This window comes from Mercenaria mercenaria, chromosome 17 (assembly GCF_021730395.1).
Source record: "Mercenaria mercenaria strain notata chromosome 17, MADL_Memer_1, whole genome shotgun sequence".
In the NCBI taxonomy this organism is placed as follows: Eukaryota; Metazoa; Mollusca; class Bivalvia; order Venerida; family Veneridae; genus Mercenaria; species Mercenaria mercenaria.
In genome coordinates, this window is record NC_069377.1 from 65,838,826 (window position 1) to 65,859,801 (window position 20,976).

The window sequence follows — 20,976 nt, forward strand, 5'->3', positions numbered from 1 at the left end:
TCAGATTCAGCAAAATAAAGATTTCATGAAAACCGTATCTTAAGTTTACAATGCCATAGCTGTATTTAAGAATATCAAACTCATTATGAGTGTTCTGTTTAAAGAACGTCCAGCTAGTAAATAAATCGACAATCGCAAGATATCTTGTTCAGAGCAGGAACAGAAATAAAGACCGGTGCAATAGAGCAAAGACGACATTTCTCTTGATTCCCAAAAGTAAAATAAATGGACAGTTCCTTTGAATCCAATTCGTGAAACAACCGAAAACTCATCATAAACATTAATTTTTTCACACTATACATGTATGTAGAAAACTTACCGTAGGTAACAACTTTAAGGTAAGCAACTCTTGATGTTATGTTCGCTACCACGTTTCCAGCCAGGCAGGTGTATTCTCCGCTGTCATTGACAGTCACATTCGCAATGATCAGCTCTATTGACGTTTTATTTGGTAAAATTTCGTTATTCATGAACCACTGGATCTTTGGATACGGACTACCTAACACGTTACAAGTAAATACCACATCTGTTCCATTTAGTACTGTTTGGTTTTTCAATTCCGTCTGAAATACAGGTGCCTCCGAGCAAAACGGATTGACTTCCTCTAAGTAAGTCACATTTGACATGATGTTGTCCATGGCAACGGTTGACTCTTCTATCAAGGACGATTGATTCTGGAATACTTCAATCAAAATAGATTCAAGGTTAAGGATGGATTGCCTAACGTTATCTATATTCGGAAAATCTTCCGCTTCGTAGGCAGCATATAATTCCGATATCGCATACCGAACACAGTCTTTTAAACCGCTGCATTCGGTAGCATTGAAGTATTCACTTGAAGTATTTGACATGGCATCCAACCAAATCTCAAGAAAATTTATTGATTCTATAGAATCCTTTTCTGCGTTTAAGTTTTCCATTGCAAGTGTAGTTGAAGAATTAATTTCACGAAGAAGTGGGTCATTCATAAGAGCTGCTTTTGATTCGTTCAATGCTCTGTTCAAGTCATCTTCAGTCATGTTATAATCACGTTCTGCATAGTCTCTACTAATTCCTGCGTTATCCAGTGTCATATTTTCAGCGAGGCCGTCAATAGTGAACTGCTGAAGCTGATCGTTCAGAGAGGACATTTCATCCAGGTAATGTTTTGATTCATTCACAATTTCATTCAATGATCCAAACGCCTCTTGCATAAATTTCATCAAATAAGAGGTCGTTTTGCATTTTTCCTTGAAAATGATTTTCCGGCTGTCGTAATCGTTGTCAGTGTTGTTTTCAAATCCAAGAATTTCATCTACAATATCTATACTGTCGTAACTGTCATTGGAATATTGATATGTACCGTTTTCTACTTCAGCCTCCCTAATATTCCGCAGATAAGCGTGCATTTTTGCAGACGCTCTGAATTCCAGTTCTCTACGTTTTCTTCCAATTCCGCCAATTAATTTACTCAGCATATCGATTGTAGCTCGTGCCGCGTTCCATAAACTCTGCACGATATTTTTGAAGTTGATTCTAATAGTTATAGTTTTCCATCCTAATCTAAAGGCGTTAACGTCGCAAAATATGTCGAATACCGATAGATCGTGAGTTGACAATTGAACATTGAAACCACAATTTCTCACGTCAAGTAAATTCTTTAATCCGACATCTATAACAAATTCAAGAACTTTCGCAGCAACTCCGATAGCGATTTTAACTCCCTCTAATACAACTTTAGCTGCTTCAAGGACACCTTTTGCATACTCTAAACCTGTCTGGGCCATGTCGAGCAAACCCACTGCAACATCCAAAACTACACGCGATTTATCAACGACAAACTGGGCTACAGAAACTGCACCTTTAGCAACATCAAAGGCAAGCATTGGAGCTCTTACAAATATTTTCACTGCTTCCAGAGCTAAGTATGCTGCTCCTCGTACAATTCTGCAAGCCAGATTGGCAGCAAGGCATATAGGATCTGGAACTTTAAGCATACAATTCGTAAATCTGCAGCAAGGGTATGGAATTTTAGCCCATCCAACTTTTTACGACATATCCTACATTTAACTCCTGGAATGCACAATATCCTGCATGATCGGATTCGACAAAGATTATCTACTTTTCTTTGCGCTGCATTGAGTTTTATCAAAGCATCTTCAAACGGCTTCTTAGCGGCATCTAACTTATCTTTAGCTCTTCCTAGTGCAGCAACAGCACTGTCAAACTTTTCATTAGCTCTTCTAACAACAACTTTCTTTTCTTCAAGCCAATTCTGTGCCTTTGAAAGTCCTCCCTGGGCAGCTGTGAGTCCTTCCTGAACCTGGCTTAATCGTTTCTTAGCCATATCGGCAATGGTATTTACAACTTTTTTAAGTGCGTCTAAATAACTGTCTTCGAATGAGTCGCTTCGTGTTTGTATTTGTCTCCTTTTCCTATTCTTTGCAACAAAACGTCCTTTTATTTTATAAACAATGTTATGCCATTCTGATTTCATCTCTGCCGAAACATCTAATTGTGCCAAGAATATGTCCCATATGTTCCCTTCCGTGTAAGTGTATAAACCGTTTTTGGTTATAAAAAGATCTGTCGTCGCCTTCATTCCAAGAAATTGCGCATACACTTGAAGCTGAAGAGCAAATTTGTCTTTATCAGAAGAAAGTGCCCCACCGATGCCTCCTCCGGCCTGGAATTTAATATATTTATTCAATTTCACTAAGCGGGATGCCCTTCCTATAAATCTCAAAGCTTTCTCGCCTTCAAAATGTTTCCTGATTTTCTCAAATCGGCTGCATTTAAAAAGATGATCGACAGAATCAACAATCTCTAAGTCAAACTCTCCTAATTTCAAACCATGAAATTTCAAATTGGTGGTGTACTTCAAACCGAAGCCAGTGTATCCAGACTTAGACGAACTTCTTACCAAAGTGTTGGTAACTTTTTCCATAGCATTCTTCAGATTAGTTTTTACAACGTCAATTTCATTCTTAATGATATTTGTAAGGTTCTTATACGCATTCTGAGCTATAAATTCTGTGTCATCGGAGAATAATTTAACTTTGTGTTCTACTTTTTGGAATTCTTGCCATAGTTGCTCTAAAATTCGTTTCTTTTCTTTCCAGTCCCCTGATAGAATATCATCCAAAAGAACGGATACAAGACTTTTCATTGTTTCAATGTTGATTTCAATATCATCAGCCAAGGTTAGTGTCGTATTCCTAAAAATGATGCCTAGCTTTTTAAGTTCTATTCTAAAACGAACTTTCAGTCGATCTAATATATCTTTGAAGTTCAGTATATCTTCTTTAATGTTGATATCAAGGACTGCTTGAGGAGGCTCGTAGGTAACAAATCCGTATGCTTTGTGAGTATTTGAGATACCCCAGTCTGCCAACATCGGAACACCCTTAAATGGATTGATTTCCAGCCGGAGAGAAAAGAAGAACCCTGGTGGATTGGCCTTCTCCCCACACCAAACACGATGAGGACCTGAAATATATATTATTTCGTTAGACATATTTTTTTAATTAAACATCGATTAGAAAGTAAGAATCAAATCAAGGCTTGTTATCTTTTTCTACCAGTCTTGTTTTGTAGTTTGTGATGTCTAACGATGGAATATGAATTACTTCATTCTGGCTTTCCAGTTTTAAGAGCGGAGAAAGAAGACCGGTACACTCTAGACATTATAACAGATATGTCAGACACATGGGTAGAACAAAAGGCCTCCAAGATGCCAGCTGGATAGCAGGTATATTTCAAACTATCCATCCGTGGGAAATATCTAAGATAAGGGTTGTTTACTTACCGCCAACGGAAAGGTAGAGATTCATTTCAGATGTAACAAGATTTTTGAACGTTACTGCATATTGGTTCCCAAAAAGTTTGAATTTTAGTGTAGGTGATGCTGACAATGTGAGGCGCACGTATCCACTCCACTCATCTAGAAATATGGATGTTAGCATCTAAATGGAAAAGAGATAATACAATATCAAAATAAGGCTTGTTATAAATTACATGAAAGAACTTCGTCTATTTAACATCAGATATTTACTATATGCCTGACGTAGCAGATTGCTGTTTTTTATAACCAACACGAGTGTTTGTATGAAGGAAGTTTGTCTTAGACTTCCCCTGAATTACTTTCTATCTTTACATTTACACGTACTAACAAATAAAACTGCTTATGGCAGAGTTTTTAGAGTTTCGAAAAGCTGGCAAAAGTCTCCTTTAAAGTTTTGATAATACATTTCTCTTTGAATGGTAAACAAAATCCTTCATGATTGACTGCTGCAACCGCATTTACAAGAATAGGTCAACTTTATGTAATTACTATTTCTATGTTTGGCAAGCCGATAAATATATCTGCACTTCCTTCCACCAATAGTTTTGTATCATTTTTAACAACATCGGCTCCTATCCAAAAATCTCCCTTTGGAAATACTCTGAAATTAAAAAATGTAAATGGAATCAAATTTATACTAACTTTGTGCTAAAATGCTGATATTGACAATTTCTGAGTATATTAAGTTTAGATATAATGACAGGGTGTGCGTATATTTTGTTCAGATATATTGATAGGGTGTTAGCATACATGTGGTTCAAATATACTGAAAGGGTGTGAGTATATCTGGTTCAGATATATTGACGGGTGTTAATATGTTTGGGTTACATGTACTGACAGGGTGTTAGTATATTTGGTTAAGACATATTGACAGAGTGTTTGCATTTTTGTTTCAAGTATATTGACAAATGTATATTTAAAAATATTCAAAATTTGCTTTCCAATTCTGTGAACCGATAGTTTAGACAACAAAGATATAAAAACTTACGGGTACTGAAACATGGTGTCTCCATTCCATAACTGGAGCTCTGTTGTATCGTGGTTAACGCTAATCCCATTCACTATAGAAATACCAATGCCTCTTGGATGAATGGTCAATTGGTCTTCCTGTTTAAGCAGTTTGAACACATTTATGCTCTCCAGGAGATTTCTCGATTCTTCGGGTACCATGAAAAATATACTACCACCGTTGCTGTGGCATAGGTCAATAATGAAGCAAAATTTATCACCCGCTAGAGGATTTGGAACTTTTATTTTGTCTCCCATAACTTCTAGAGAAAATGCTGAACCAAATCTGAATACACTGTAAAGATGATCTTGAAGAACAGGTGCCCCCTCGCACCACGCAGTTTGTTCCATGTGTCTTCCGTAAACTAAATCGCTCCTCAGATCTTGGATGGCTAAAACTGACTCGCGCGTCTTTTCAAATTTGATCCAGTTTGGTAAAGCCGGGAACAAGTTCAGCAAATACGTTTTCAAAAAGGAACCAGCCGATATAAATTCAAATATATCTGATTCAACAAATTCAAATGATTTGCAATTTTCTGGTGTTTCGTCATTTTTAATAATGGTTCCTTCACTGGAGTTGTATTTGGTACCATAACTGAGCTGAAATTCGTCCGAGGAAACTGTAACTTCAAGGCCTTCAATTGATACAGGTAACGACAAGTCATTGACCTTGATAAATGCTATTCCCAAGGTAAAGGACGTTGCAGAATCTGCTGTGAGACTGTACCATTCTGATGTAGAGGTGAGCTGGGTGCCAAGGCCCTTGCCATCTGTACAATGTGCCAGTGGCAGCATAAAACAAGCCTTTGGTAATTTTCCATCAGCAATTACAAATCGTTCAAATACGGTGTCACGATCACCTGCAAACCATAAACATTAAATCAGAAAAATGAAATTTGTGGGCTCAAGATTTACTCACATATAAATCAATGGATTTTACTTTGAAATTTTCATATCCCACAGAACGGGCATCAATCATCGTCACTCTTTTAAGAATGGTACTGCTTAACATCCGTCTTTAAAACTAATCTAAAAGAACGTCTTTATATCATTTCTGCCCTATCGTGACGTATGTCACAAAAGATCAATGATAATTGTTTACCTCCGGAACACGAGCGGCCATCAGGCTTCAACTGCCGACCATCATAACATCCACAGTGGTATGAGCCGTCTGTGTTTATACACGCATCCTGACATCCCCCGTTATGAATGGAACACTCATTTACATCTGTTAAAACACCAAAAGTATGAACTTATGTTTTGGCCACTCGATATCAATCTACTAAACAATTTACTTCCGGTAAGGCAGAACTGTTCTACACGATGAATACGAGAGCAAAACAGAGATCTGCGTTTGACCGTGATCTATACACGCAACATTTTTTAAATTCAAAATATATGTTTCAAGAACAAAATATATTAACAAGAAGAATTTTCATGTAAAGTATAAGTATCAAACAACCTATGATTTCGTAAATTAACGGCTTACCCTTCTCACAATGGGTTGATGTATATCCTTCTACACATGTGCAAGAGTAGAAATTCAAACCGTCCCGACATGTGCCGCCATGTTGACATATAATTCCTTTACAGTCGTCAATATCTGAAGAACATATAAAATCAGAAGATGCTACTTATTTTAAAGACTCTTTTACATTAGACATTGCGTTTGGACTATAAATAACAACTTTCAGATCATGATACAAGACACTCAACATACCTAGTCACATCGTTCTAAGCAACAACTTACCCAGCATCATCGTACCAAGCAACATCGTATCAAACAGCAACGTACCAAGCAACAACTTACCCAGCAACATCGTACCAAGCAAAAATATACCAAACAAAATAGTGTCAAGCAACAACATACCAAACAACATCGTACCACGTAATAACATATCCCGTAATAACGTACCAAACAACAACATACCAAGCAACAGCATTCCCAGCAACAACATACCCTGCAATATTGTACCAAGCAACAACCTACACAGCCACACGAACTATGCATTATATTGTTGGAGCAAACGCTGTTAAATTATGACAAAAACAACAACATGTACATAGTATTAAATACAAACATGTTGTATATTGCCAAACCAGAGGTGATGCAATATGACAAGAGAGAAGAATGTTCAAAATCTCAGCATATTCGCAAAAGTAAAAAGCGTGGGCTTTTGAAAGTTTGGGTTTTATTGAAAATCAAGAGATATTCGGCAAATGACAATACCATTTTTTGAATGTCTCTATATTACGGCTGTGGACCCGTTATGACAAAAAGCAATTTCCGCCACCTTAAATACTAGTAACTTTAATTAGGACACAATAATAAAACTGATAATCATCCTCTAATACTTTCATGTTACACTTACTACATAATCCATTTCGTATATCTGAATTTATAGAATTCAGAAAACGCTCAACTGATAGGAATTAGATTTCGTATCTGTACAAGTTTTCTGATCTGGTTGTAACTCATACCCACTTAGGCAACTACACTGAAAAGATCCCTCTGTATTCGTACAATTTTGAGAACAACCATCAACATCTTTTATACATTCATCTATGTCTGAAATAGAATACACATAATAATATGTTTATGATATTATCCTTAAAGTATTTCTTATATCAAGATTAAATATCTCAACACATTAGTTAAATTTGAGTTTACTAGTTTTCCTATAACAACAGGTAACATTTTAAGAAGTTACCCAATTCAAATGTATACAGTTCAATGCGCTTAAACTCTATTTTAAGGGGAATCTTTTGACAATTGAAATTATGAAAATATACCCTGTCAACATGCTTGTAATGTTAAATATCACCAACTGACAATGCTGTTGGGGTAGAAACATTTACCAATTCTTTCAACATACTTAACTGAAATAGGTATAGCAAATTTCATTTTAAAGTTACGGGTTAGTTTAATAACATGGAGTGATTCCTCAATAACCATTTATGATTCAACTATTAAACTCGTTCAGTTTGAAAAAAAATATTTAAATACCTGCGCATGCGCGTCCGTCAGTTGAAAGCATATACCCTGTGTGGCATTCACAAGTAAATGAACCAGGTTGATTAACACACACTTGATCACATGACCCATTTCCTGTGGCACACTCGTCCTGGTCTTTAGATAAAATATCATAATTCGTTCAGTTATTTACAAAATATTTAATCGGCCAAATACATATCGAATACATATATTTATATTTAAAATAAATAAACAGAAATTTAGGCTTTCCAAATACTTTTACGAAGCAATGATGGGAAGTATACTGTAACCCATTCTAAAAACACACTCTTTCTTAATTGTAGGGTTGAAGCTCCCACCGGTGCTGGAAAACTTCATCCATCTTACACCCTGGTCGTGCTGTAAATGACGTATTAGGAACTACTTTTATGCAGCAGATTTGACAGAGGTTCGTTACCGTTTAAACAGCCCTCGAGTCGAGCCGAATATTCCAATCTACGCCAAAAAACCGTGATAGAATCTTATAACTACTAAAGTCGAGTCTACTATTACTTTGCTCTGTTGCATTCTATTCTTGCAGCTGATGTTTTTATAAAATGTATTGTCGTCTCGTCTGCTTTTCTAAATACATGAACAATGTAAATGATCACTTTACTCTGACATTTTGCACTGTACGTATACTAAAAAAGAGTAAATTAGTTTACCTTCACACGTTTTGCCATCTGCCTTGAGCACATACCCTTTCTCACATGAGCAGCGATATGGCCCCTCTGTGTTTGTACAATATACATCACATTTTGCAGCTCCGTCTGTACACTCGTCTACGTCTGGTTGAGTTAAAATATGGTTTAGATTAAACAAAAATCATTTTACACTATTTGTTACCGGACACCGGATTTCTTCGAGCGCATTCATTTATACTCTGTCTTCTGTAGGCATTTTGTAAATACTTCACTACATGCAACAGGTATTCGTAATATAAATGTAAACCAGCGTAGTTCAGTTAGAGTTTTATCAAACTTTGATTTGGGGTTCAACTGTTTATTAATGTAAGAGTCAATGAGCACATTTTCTACGCATAAAAAGAAGTATTTCCCATGCTTATTCGTTTAGGTACTAATCATTGTTTAATCTATAACAGTCATGAATTATAAAAAAAAATTAAAACTTCTCGCCAGTTACCTGCGCAAGACTTCACGTTGATTGCGAGCTTATATCCCGTTTTACAAGAACAAGTAAAAGAACCAGCCGTATTGGAACAGCTTTGTTCACAACCGGAAGTTCCTCGTGCACATTCGTCAATGTCTGAAAATGTAAATTATGATTTACAGCAATCTTGGACTCCTAAATCTATATAATTCTCTAATCTACCGCTGTACACCATGTGGTACTTTACTAGATTCGGAATTTGTATTCTACTGTTAGCTATACAGATGGTAAAAATGTAGTACATCATGTATATTTTTAAGCGACTTGATTATGTAACAATTATGTAAATGTGTTTTTATACAGATGCATAAATACATGTTAATTGTATAAGCATAATAATAATAATGCAGTTTCTAAAGTTTGATATTAGAATTCCTTTTGATATGCGCAGTACAAGAATACAACGGCTCTTCTTTTGCGTATTCTCCTCGTGTATGAATGTAAGTGGATTATTTCTATTTCTTGAAAAGTATAATTAGCAGAAGATGTTACATGCAAGTGAAAGCGAACCTTGACAAGATTTTCCATCTGATGATAATTCGAAACCCTCTCTACAGGAACATGTGAAAGAACCAGCTGTATTTGCGCATGCGTGAGCACATCCGGAAGTTTTCTCAGCACACTCGTCGATATCTGGAATATAATTATTTTGAACATTTAAAGAGACGTGATTACATAAGTTCATCAGTACATATATATTCAATGTCTAAGGGGTGTTTTTGTTTTTCTTTTAGTTTTTCTTTTCCTTGATGTTTTGCCAGGGACTTCTTGAACCGTATTACTATTTCATTACCTACATAAGCCAATAGGGACCTCAATGGGCAAGTGGTTCAGGTCAATGAATCACTTGTCCCTCACCAATGTTGGTTCGAGCCTCGCCCGGGCCGTTGACTTCTTCATGTGAGGAAGCCATCCAGCTGCCTTACGGAAGGTCGGTGTTTCTACCAAGGTACACGACCGTGATGAAATGATGCACGGAGGGGTGTCTGGGGTCTTTATTCACCACCAAAAGCTGGAAAGTCGCCATATGACCTATAATTGTGCCAGTGTGACGTTAAACACATAAAAAACTAAAAGAATATTCTTTTTCATCCTTTCTCAAGCCTTGCGTAGAGCATCTATATATGGAACTTAGTAACTTTAGTAAAAATAGCGTATGATCAAACTCGTGACCCCTGATTTCCAAATTCAGTGTCTGGCCACTGAACTGGAGTTCGTTCTTGTTTGAATCAGGGTTTTCTTTTGAATACCTGTGCATGTATGCCTGTCAGGAAGCAGACGATACCCGGTATTACATGAACACGTGAAAGAACCATAGGTGTTACTACATTTTTGATTACATTTGTTCAGCGATGTTGAGGCACATTCGTTGGTATCTGGAAAGAAACATCGCAATTTTGCATTAAAGTATTAAATCGGTATTGCAATACCAAAGTATACCACAACATTATTATTTATTGTATAATTTACGTTTGACTGCAACTTAATTGAGTATAGATACGCATACATATGGACGATGCTGATAGAAAGCACTTTTTCCGTGCCATATATGTCTGAAAAACAAGAACAAAAGTGACATTCAATGAACGCAGACATCCACAAAGCACTCCACATTGAAATAAGGATATGTGTAAATGAATACACATACACAATGGCTTAGCACATACACACTATAACATAAACGAAACACAGAAGTAGGAACACAGCAGGGCACTGCATTGGAACGAACAGTCAGTGGCAAACTTTTTAACTAATTTACTGGCGCGAAACCTCACTCTTTAACATCTACCGTGTTCCTGCGGGCAATGATGCACCCTCTGGGCAAATACCAATGATGACAAAGGGCAATATTGCGTTTGTTTTCATCAGTGATTAAGATATAGGCTGTCGTTCGGATCAATCATGCTACACACTCGTGTCTGATAAAATATAGGGCGCATTTATCATTTCACTGCTTACATACACTAACAATGAACAAACGTAGTATATTTAAAATAAGAATGTGATTCATGATTGCATCACTACTACATAACACTACGCTTCAACTATGCTACATGGGTTTTGTCCATTGTTTTCCTACTACAGTACTCCTGAAAAGTTTCAACCATATTTTACCGATTTCACATCGCGAGCCTTTCCAAATGCTCGGGCAACTGCATGTAAAAGAGTTAGGAATATTTCTGCACGTGCCTCCATTCTTGCATGGACTGCTGCTACAAGAATTCATATCTGAAATGAAAAAAAGGTAATGTACTGGAGAGCTTTGTAAAGCAATGTATATGTGCTTGATAGCTTTATAAAGCAATGATTATATAATGGGGGACATTGAAAATAATTGTAATGTACTGGGGAGCTTTACAGAACAATGTAAATATCCTAGAGACTTATAAAAGCAATATAAAGGTCCTGAAGAGTTTCATATAGCAATGCAGATCGTCTGCAACGACAGACAAATAGTATTCTTGAAGAACACAGCCAGATTCAAAATGTACTCAGTTCTTCTGAGTCAACAATTTGCAGAGTTACGTCCCGTATATCTAAAGTATTAGGATGTGACCAGTAGGAATCTAATGTAGACTTTATATACAATTGTATGGTGTAAACTTTAGTTTGTTATAGTAAAACACATTCTATTTCTGGTAAATCTAAACCATCAAACCGTTTTGATATTTACTGTCATAGCACTACTGTTTTGTGTACATAGACTGTCTCTTTAAAACAATCAACGCATCTGTAGTGAGCCAAAGAAATATTAACTTTCGGGTAATAAAGGCACGTTGTTTTTTCTCATTTGGTCCTCGGTCAGTTTGCAACGAGTTGCTGTTATTATTCATATCTATATACCGTCAACAATAGAGTAAGGATATCTTAAGTGTATTAATATTTATATCTTGAAGGTCTAAAACGACCTCTGTTAAAGGTCGAATTTCGGACAATCTTTGAAGACATATTTTGAGATTAAAACTGGCATTTACGCATTATAAATACCGGAAAAAAAACCGATGTAGAATAAGATAAAGTCTGAAATTAGTGCATATCCGTAAACTATATGAAAAGTTAAGAAGATACAGTCACAAACAACCTTCTGATGCATCCTGAAATAACAGTGATATTATGTTCTAGGTCTGAATCAAAATCGTTTGCTGTCACAAAACTGGTTCATCGTTTTTAAAACAAAATGTCTAGTCCGCTATGTTTAGCAGAACGTGATCAAAGTTTGTTATAGTGGCGGTTCTCGAAAACGAGGACCAATGTAGGAATGTACTTGTTTATGTTTAAGATTAAATTGTATTCGCCTGTTTTCATCTAATCGGTCATGATTACAATATATATAGTGAACGTTAAAATTATCTATTTCATTAATATCTTGTTTAGTATCGAACAGTCCCAGCAAAAATGTTATTTTTGAATTATTTAAGGCCGTCTTTATTCTAAAGTCCCTTTAAATCTGTCAATGCTAAGGGTGGGGACACTATCCAACCACCCAATCATTCCGGAGTTTATGCCCAGTGGATAAAACATCATGGGCCTTCCTTGATATTAAACTAATAATTTATCATAGATTCACTTTTTTGTTGTTTCTTTAAGCAGAGCAAGCATGCACTTCGAAATGGCTTACATGAACATGTTGGTGGACTGCCAGACCATCGTGCATTTGATTGACAGGTACGTGTCAAGAAGCCCGCTGTATGTCCGTAACCAGAGTGACACGTGTATGTGGCCACGCCGCCTTGTGATGTACTTGTCACGTATAAACTCGTATGCGCTATAGTGCCAGGTTGTCCACAGTTGGCTAAATAAAATATGAAAAAAATGCTATAGCACGTACTATAAATCAATCGTTCTGTTTGTTTTATCATGGAAATAAACGGCTGCACAAATTTTGGAGACAAAAAAGACACACAGGTTGATGTTAATTTTTTCACACATAGACGAGGAAGGTCGCACAAAATGGGAAATGAAATTGTTCTATTTTACTTTTAAATATTATTTAGTCTTTGAAGAAAATGTCTTTTTGACCTTGAATTTGACTTTAAAGAAAGCACATACTTATTTATAACCAATTTCGTAATTATATACATATATCACAGTACAGATAAGTTCACTAACGTGGAGGAGGAGGAGGAGGAGGTGGTGATCTTCTACGGAACCATCCTCTCTTTACACGGACTTTGTTTTTAGGATCGAACTTGTATTCTTCATCATTACCTAAATGAAATAAAACATATTCATCAGAAATTATCATGTTCATTACCTGAGTTTACTGGCTACTAGTAATAGATATTAACTACTTAATATAAATCTGATCAAATCACGTTTGATATCTACCCGTTGATGTAATATTAAGTTGATATATTTATTGATTACTTGTAGAACTAATGTATTTTCTGCTAGATATTACATATTCAATGATTAATATATAATAAAACCATACCAACTGTTATTGTTAACTATGGCATTCAAAAAATGAGCCATTATTTCTCAAAAGCTTTTGTTTTACCTAAAATCGCATCGTATGCGTTTTTTTGTTATTTGTTAATTATTTGTTAATAACAATACAGAAGACGTTTAAAATGTATAGATATTAAATGACATTCGTTAACTGTTGCTATAATGTCGCCCTATTTAACTCTATTGTATGTAAAGTCACATGGGAAGCACTGGTGCCAGACCAGAAAGAAAATGTTATACCCTACCCCTACATGCGCGGGTCCAGAGTGCTCCCCCCCCCCCCCCCCCCCCTCACCTTAGAAAATCAAAAAAAGGAAACAAGAGAAGGAAAGAAAATAGTTTTCCGAAAAGGCAACATTAGGACCGCATTCAAAGTGTATATGGCTACTGCTACATACGACCCCGACGTAAGTCATATTTATGTTAATTATATCAAAGAAACAAATCATTTACGTTTAAGGAAACTTAATTTTATCATTTTTCCTAAGTGAGCTCATAAAATGCGAAGATAAGGGATATATCGTATATAAAATTGCAGTGGAAAATGTGTTCTCAAATGCTCCTGAATGCCCAAGAATGCAAGAAATGAAGCGCTGAATTTCAAAACTTTCTTTGGGGGTGGGCATGCCCCCGAACCCCTCTACCTGGTCCGCTTTTTTCTATTTCAGCCTGTTCAACAAAAACTTATTGACAACCCTCTACTTGTAAACGTCTAACATCCACACTAAAAAACATCGAATTATTTAGTGTATAAAGACACATGATTGTCATAGTAAGTTCGGTTGGACCCCCTCTGAAAAAAAAATGCTGGATCCGCGCATGCCCTATGTTTACTATAAGGACCATGGTCATGAACGGGAATTTCTCACCTTAAACGTGCAGTTCGTTAAATGGGTAGATCTACTATGCATACTGAACAAGTGTTAATTTATCTTCCATCGTGCACCAGTCACATTGACTCAATATTTCATATCGCAGAGACACTCCGCATATTTTATGCTTTCGTCAACGTTGCAGAACTTCCCTAATGAAGTTCCGGACTAGATAACAAAATTATTCTTATTGACTGATACGAAAATGTATGTCAATCGTCGCTACACACGTGTACGCTAGAATGTGTATATGCAACACAAATGTGTAATGTGTACCACTGTATGATTTCAAATTGAAAATCGTTTTTAAGATGACTTTATTTCATTATTTCGAGTTTCATCTTATAATTCTGAATAGTTTGCATTCTACTTTTGTTTGTTTACATTTCTCCTAGCATGTGCACACAGGAACATGACCATGGTTCTTATAGTATACCTAAGGGTAGGGTATAACATATACAGTGTCTTTTTTTTCTTTCTGGTCTGGTGCCAGTGATGGGAAGGGCCAATGACCTTCCGGATGAGCAATGAATAAGGATGCATAACTTGTATTTTTCATTGGCATAGTCATTAGTTCAAAGACGTTATTTACTAATGTTTTTATTCATTATTTTCGATAGTTAATATATTGTATGTATGTATACGGTATGAGCAAGATATATCTCTAATAAATACTCATTATTGAAATTACTATTTAAAAATTACTTGTAATGATCATTTATATTAATGTCACTGAAGAACATATAATTAATCAAAAGTGAACATTCACGACTACTTAAGTTCTTGTTTGGAAATGACTGGTTTGAGAGTATAATCGTTATTTTCCTTCTTTTATTGCAGCTGTATGTCATAGAGTCTTTATTGATTAAACCAATGTATATGGTCATACGAAGTATATATATAAATACAAGCATTTTCACTACTGAGTTATAAAAGACTACAGTACAGTGACACATACAATGATACATGAAACTGAAACACTAATTATCTAATAAGCTTTAATCAACCAATGTATATGGTCATACGAAGTATATACATGTATATAAATACAAGTATAGTATATATATAAATACAAGCATTTTCACTACTGAATTATAAAAGACTACAGTACAGTGACACATACAATGATACATGAAATTGAAACACTAATTATCAAATAGGCTTTAATCATCTTTGCTCCTTTGTCTAGTAAATAACGGCAATACAATGCAAAGTGTAAGAAACCGCACCTGGAAATAGGTACTGTGTTCGTTTTTTACATTATATTTTGTGTGCGCATTTTTCTTTCTGTAATGTATTAAACAAAACAGTATGTGTATGCATTATTTTTATACAGTGTTACTACTGATAAAAACACGAGGTGTTTGTTAGCAACGATAGCCTTTCTGAAATAGTTGGGTAATGTCATTTTTTTCTGTCTCATGTACGCTGTGACTGACCTTTCGTTCAATGACGCTTGACTGTTGCAAGCTTTAGCGTTCTCCAGGTATTTATATGAAACACCTTTCTGTCCGGGATCCCAAGGCTGTTATGACACTAGGTTTCGACCTAAATACCCCTAAAACAACATGAAATATCATCGAACACTAAAAATCATCTTATGAATTTTGAAGGCCTAGAACAAATCCTGCGCAAACCAGTTTTGATTCTCAAGGTCAGTGTGAGTCTTACGTTTGTGCGCCTCGTGCGATCCGATCTGACAAAAATGTTCTCGATCCTAATACGGCATCCCAGTTCGAGCTACTATTATAATAACCCTATTTGATATGATATTTGAATGACAGTTCCTTTTATTGATACAGTAGAATACAATGTGCGCGTTATGTATTTTGCTCAGTCGTTATTAATAATCAGGCAAATGTATTGGTGGACTAGACACACAGCGGACTAAACAGAGAAAGATAATAAAGGGGCTGCAATCACGTGGTGGCTCGGCAGCCGTTTGCTGCGGTCTTAGATGTAGGAAGTTGCATAGCGCCTAACGGACAAAGAGCTAATATATTGTAGACTGATGTCTGCTAAAAGTTATACTCTTGTTTACGGAAAATAAACAAGGTGTTGAATTGTTTCCTGCGAACACCAGTGATTACATGTAACGCTGATGTTCATTCGGTCAAATATATTAAAGTATATCTCAATTATATAAATATTTTACTGGGAAAATAATAGTTTCTGGCATACAATAAATACCATCGCAAAATAGTGAAGACATATTTAAATGCATGCGAAGAGTGTCAAAGGAAACAACATGAATAAATTATATATTTAGTGCAGTGTATCAGTGTAAATGTCAATCATTTTCACTAAAGAGACCATTGTATTAAAGACCATTGCTGCGAGGTCGTGCTCGTGTCACGATCTAACTTTCTCATCAATACTCTTTTTTTAACCAGGAAGCTAGACATGTTTTCATTTGCTTTAACTTTGCACAGTTGAATTCTTTACGTTTGTAAAATAAGTGCGTGTCATATTGGCTAGTTGCTTATAGCATTTTTCAGCTTAATTTGTGTCTTTTAAGTTCACATTTATACAGTATAAATCGGCGATATATGACCATTTTTTGTCGATTCGCCGTAAAACCCAATTCACTCACTTATACAGTATAATGGAGGTTTTTGAATATATGAACCTGTATCAGAGTATGCATTGTCACGTCTAGGTTCAGACTTAAAGTCTCCAATTATTTACTATAACTTTGCTGATGTGCATCCAAACAACTGAATTTGTTGTTGTTAGACCTCTATATAAACAACGTTTCATCGTCATTACGTGAATAGAGCTTGCTAAACTTTTTGTTTACTTTTAAAGGTACGAGTCTTGATTTTATTCAATGGATACTGAAAAACACAAGTTATGAACATTTGATACATACATTCTTGGTCAACATTTCGTCTCACTTCTTTCCCATCTTGATCAACCCATCGACCTCCTATAGTGCAATAAGCATGCCTGAACACACCACATACTTGGTGTATACAGATGGTCCCCTTCACAACTTTGGTTTTAGACCCTTTTTCGCAGGCTATTTCAACGTTTTCTGTGCAACTTTCAACTTGATTTAGTACACAGACATCACATGTTGTGTCCATACCATAAACCTGCCATAAATGAAAAATATCTAAAAGTTATTCCATGTTTGTACTGGATATAAGAAATTATTGTGAGACTTGTAATAAAATGGTTTCCTATCATAAAAACAGTACTCCGAGAGATTTTTCCACTGAAACGAGTTTAAAAATTGTCCCCAGTACAGATACAGAAACTCTAGGGAAGCATTGATGGATATATATATGGCTCCAGTTTCTTGTTGGATAAAAGATTCATCATGAAACGTATAAATAAACAAAATTATGTTAACATCCGCTGTTGAATAACCGGATCGATGAAATAAGTTTAGAATAAACGCGGGAGATTAAGATAAATAATTGAATAAGCGATAACAATTACATGTACCGACATAGATGTTTCTGCGGTAAATGCAATCCAAAATGTATATTTCAAACATATTAAAAAGTAATAAAGGGTCACGTATATTTCTTGTTGTTGTCTTTTTTCTATTTTGTTGTTTTGAAGAAGGCAATTCCAAATTTATTTCGTTTATTTGCGTTTTTCATCACCTAAAACTGTACTGTGGCTCATTTTCGCCTAGATTCCTAATCTGGCAGTTGGATATAATTTGAAAGATACTGTGGATGACATGAAAAAAATACATTTTGTTATTGCCGATTGTCATTACGGATTAATGAATATGATTACAAACTGGATTTAAACAATATTTTAATGATATCTGATACAGATTTTAGACACGTGAAAGTCATGCAGTTATTGAAATATCATCTTTGCTTTAGGTAGTGGATCCGTTATGACAATCGGCAATTTCCGTGTGATTACGTATTCTCGTAAGCCTTTCCGGTATTCTCTGGCTGTTCACGTAGCACATACAAATACATTGCATACGGGGAATATGTTACAGATCGGAATTAGATGGAATATAATTACAGGTCCGCTACCTTATTTCTTGTGCCACAGACATTATAATTTGTCGTTTTACTGAGAAAACTGACGTCATCGTTATTTCATTAATTAAACCAATTTGGAAATGAAGTTAAATTTCATATGAAAGTATACGTTTGGTGTATCTAATTTTTCAGTTGTGTATAAACCCAATTTTGAAACACTTTATCCTTAGATGGTACATTTATCAACATATATAACTACATTACATACATTATATATCTTAAAATATTTAAATTTTCTTAAAGAGATATCTATTACATCAAAGGAAGGTTAGTAATCACTAAAGAAAAAAAACTAATGGTAGATATTATTTGTTGTTGTTGTTGTTGTTGTTGTCGTCGTCTTCGTCTTCGTCGTTTTCTGCCATGTTAGTTTTATTTCGTTTTAACAGTATCTATTTCAATATACAGAGGATATTTGTTAGAAAACTGGGACAAATCGTGAGCGAAAATTATCTCAGTTAGAGGTTAAACATATTCCTATTCACGAAAACAAGCAATTTTTCTTTTGTTTTATGCAAATGGATAAAAAAAAAACATAAAAAGAAACAAACACAACATATCCTGACATTGTTGTTATACTTATATAAAACAAAACAAAACGCATTAATGAACTTAGTAAGAATAATGACGAATAGGATGGGTCAGTATCTTCAATTCTAATGTATGCTAAATAACCTGGACAAAGGTATATTTAACTCCTATCTTAACCTCTGGGTCTCCATAACTGTTTAAATGTATGTAGAAACATATCAGTCGCATCGACCGCATACAATAGGACTATTTGATGCAGTATGTACTTTAGATATAAATAAAAGGAGAAACAGCCATTTAATCAATATAAACAGTCGAAACAATTCGGTTGAGAAAGTATTTGTAACTAAGGAAACAGTATCACATTTTATTTCTTTTCTCTAATATCTAAATGCTGAATGGAGTTATTTTTTTCATCTCCCGCCACCTGTCAGATAAAGATGTTACTCATGTAAACTTCCCTATTATGTTACTGGCTGAAAGGGAGGTCATAACCTTTATGTGGGCTGGCTTTAGCAAGTAGAGGTAAATTTGAATTTCTAACAGACAACAAAAACCTTTTTTCAGAAGGGCGGTAATTACTTGATAAAAATTTTTTTTAAAAATTACAAACTGAATTCAGTCATACTAGAGAACATATGTTCCAAATTTCAAAAAATTATGTTCAATAAAAATAGAGATATTTAGAAATAATGTATCAGTTTTCTGTTGTTCACAGCACTGTGTTTAACTGAAAAGTAGACATTTTCTGAGCCTGTCTGCCTTTTATACTTTTACCCTGGTGTTTAATGGCTTTACTAACGCTGTATCAGCCAGGTAGGACCCGGCGTTTAACCTCTGGGCCTCCATAATTGTTCAAATGTATGTAGAAACATATCAGTCGCATCGTCAACTTACAATAGGACTATTTGACGCAGTATGTACAATAAATGTAAATAAAAGGAGGAACAGCCATTTAATCAAATATAAACAGTCGAAACAATTCGGTCTGAGAAAGTACTTGTAACTAAGGAAACAGTATCACATTTTAACGGTCCTGAAACGAACAACACTTCAAATATTTTGAGCGCTTACATATACATGTAGCATCTATACATATTTGTGTATGCTTTAAGTAACATTTTCTTTTCTAATCAATAGATATACATATACATTACAGTGGAACGACCGTCAATAAAAATGAAATAAAATGCTAATTAACTTACCGTTAATGTGGCTTTTCCAATTAGCAGAAAAATGTGTGCAAATAAAATTACGACCTGCATGTTGTATTGTTCAAAAAAGCAATGTTTCTTAATGTTCTTTCATGTCCTTATATATTCTAACAGACAGCGTGTTCAATGAAAAGCACCAAGGCGGAAGATTGCTTTTGTTATTTCGTTTGCTGAAAACATTTAAACGGGAAAAAAATCTTCCGCTTTAAGAAACCAATCATATCCCTCCATTTCTCTCATCTCAGATTACGACAGAATCAGATTTAAATCGTTAATCGATATATTTATACCTAGTTTTTTGACAAATATTTTAAGGCCACTTTAATTACTAAATATATTTATTCCTAAATACGATGAATCCGATGATACATGATTGATCGGTGGATGAAATAAATTGAGTAATTTGTACATATGTATGTACTAGTACCGGTACGGAGGTTTGATTTTAATAACGAGTTGGGTTGGTGTGCGTGTGCGTGCTTAGGGGAGTTTATATGCACGTACTTGATTTCATGCAGTTCATCATTTGCAACCCTGGCAATGCGAGGAAAATTTTTAGTAAAGACGCAAATAATGTTGTTGTTTTTTGTTTTTTTTTTTGTTGTTTTTTTTGGGGGGGGGTGGGGGGGGGGGTGCAGCAATATACAACGCATTTAGCAGCAAGTATGATGAATGTTAGAATTTGGTAAATTATAAATGGCACAGAGAGTTAGACTAATTGCACATATTTCGTGTACATTGCAGAATGCTATTTTGAGATTTCAAAAAAAAAGACATCCATGCAGACCTCAAACAGTTTGAAATATACGAAGAAAAGTAAGATTTTAATCAAAAGTTTAGAAGGATGTTGCCAGAAAGGAATTTTGATGTAAAA

The 20,976-nt window shown here is 35.2% G+C and overlaps 1 protein-coding gene across 1 annotated transcript in view; it reads right to left on the reverse strand.

The window, feature by feature from the left end:
* Positions 1-19,737, reverse strand: part of LOC123537099 (uncharacterized) — a 58,515-nt gene extending 38,778 nt beyond the window's left edge. Inside the window, exons 1-19 of the mRNA XM_053527887.1 lie at positions 19,666-19,737; positions 17,211-17,436; positions 13,125-13,223; positions 12,634-12,807; positions 11,130-11,243; positions 10,265-10,390; positions 9,525-9,647; positions 8,988-9,110; positions 8,510-8,632; positions 7,839-7,961; positions 7,249-7,400; positions 6,582-6,792; positions 6,321-6,434; positions 5,934-6,059; positions 4,812-5,691; positions 4,313-4,424; positions 3,788-3,944; positions 2,145-3,468; positions 320-1,989 (exon numbers count right to left, since the gene is read on the reverse strand). Coding sequence (XP_053383862.1) covers positions 320-1,989; positions 2,145-3,468; positions 3,788-3,944; positions 4,313-4,424; positions 4,812-5,691; positions 5,934-6,059; positions 6,321-6,434; positions 6,582-6,792; positions 7,249-7,400; positions 7,839-7,961; positions 8,510-8,632; positions 8,988-9,110; positions 9,525-9,647; positions 10,265-10,390; positions 11,130-11,243; positions 12,634-12,807; positions 13,125-13,223; positions 17,211-17,436; positions 19,666-19,737 — 6,049 coding nt within the window. The remainder of the gene's footprint in view (positions 1-319; positions 1,990-2,144; positions 3,469-3,787; positions 3,945-4,312; positions 4,425-4,811; positions 5,692-5,933; positions 6,060-6,320; positions 6,435-6,581; positions 6,793-7,248; positions 7,401-7,838; positions 7,962-8,509; positions 8,633-8,987; positions 9,111-9,524; positions 9,648-10,264; positions 10,391-11,129; positions 11,244-12,633; positions 12,808-13,124; positions 13,224-17,210; positions 17,437-19,665) is intronic.
* Between the last annotated feature and the right edge of the window lie 1,239 nt (positions 19,738-20,976).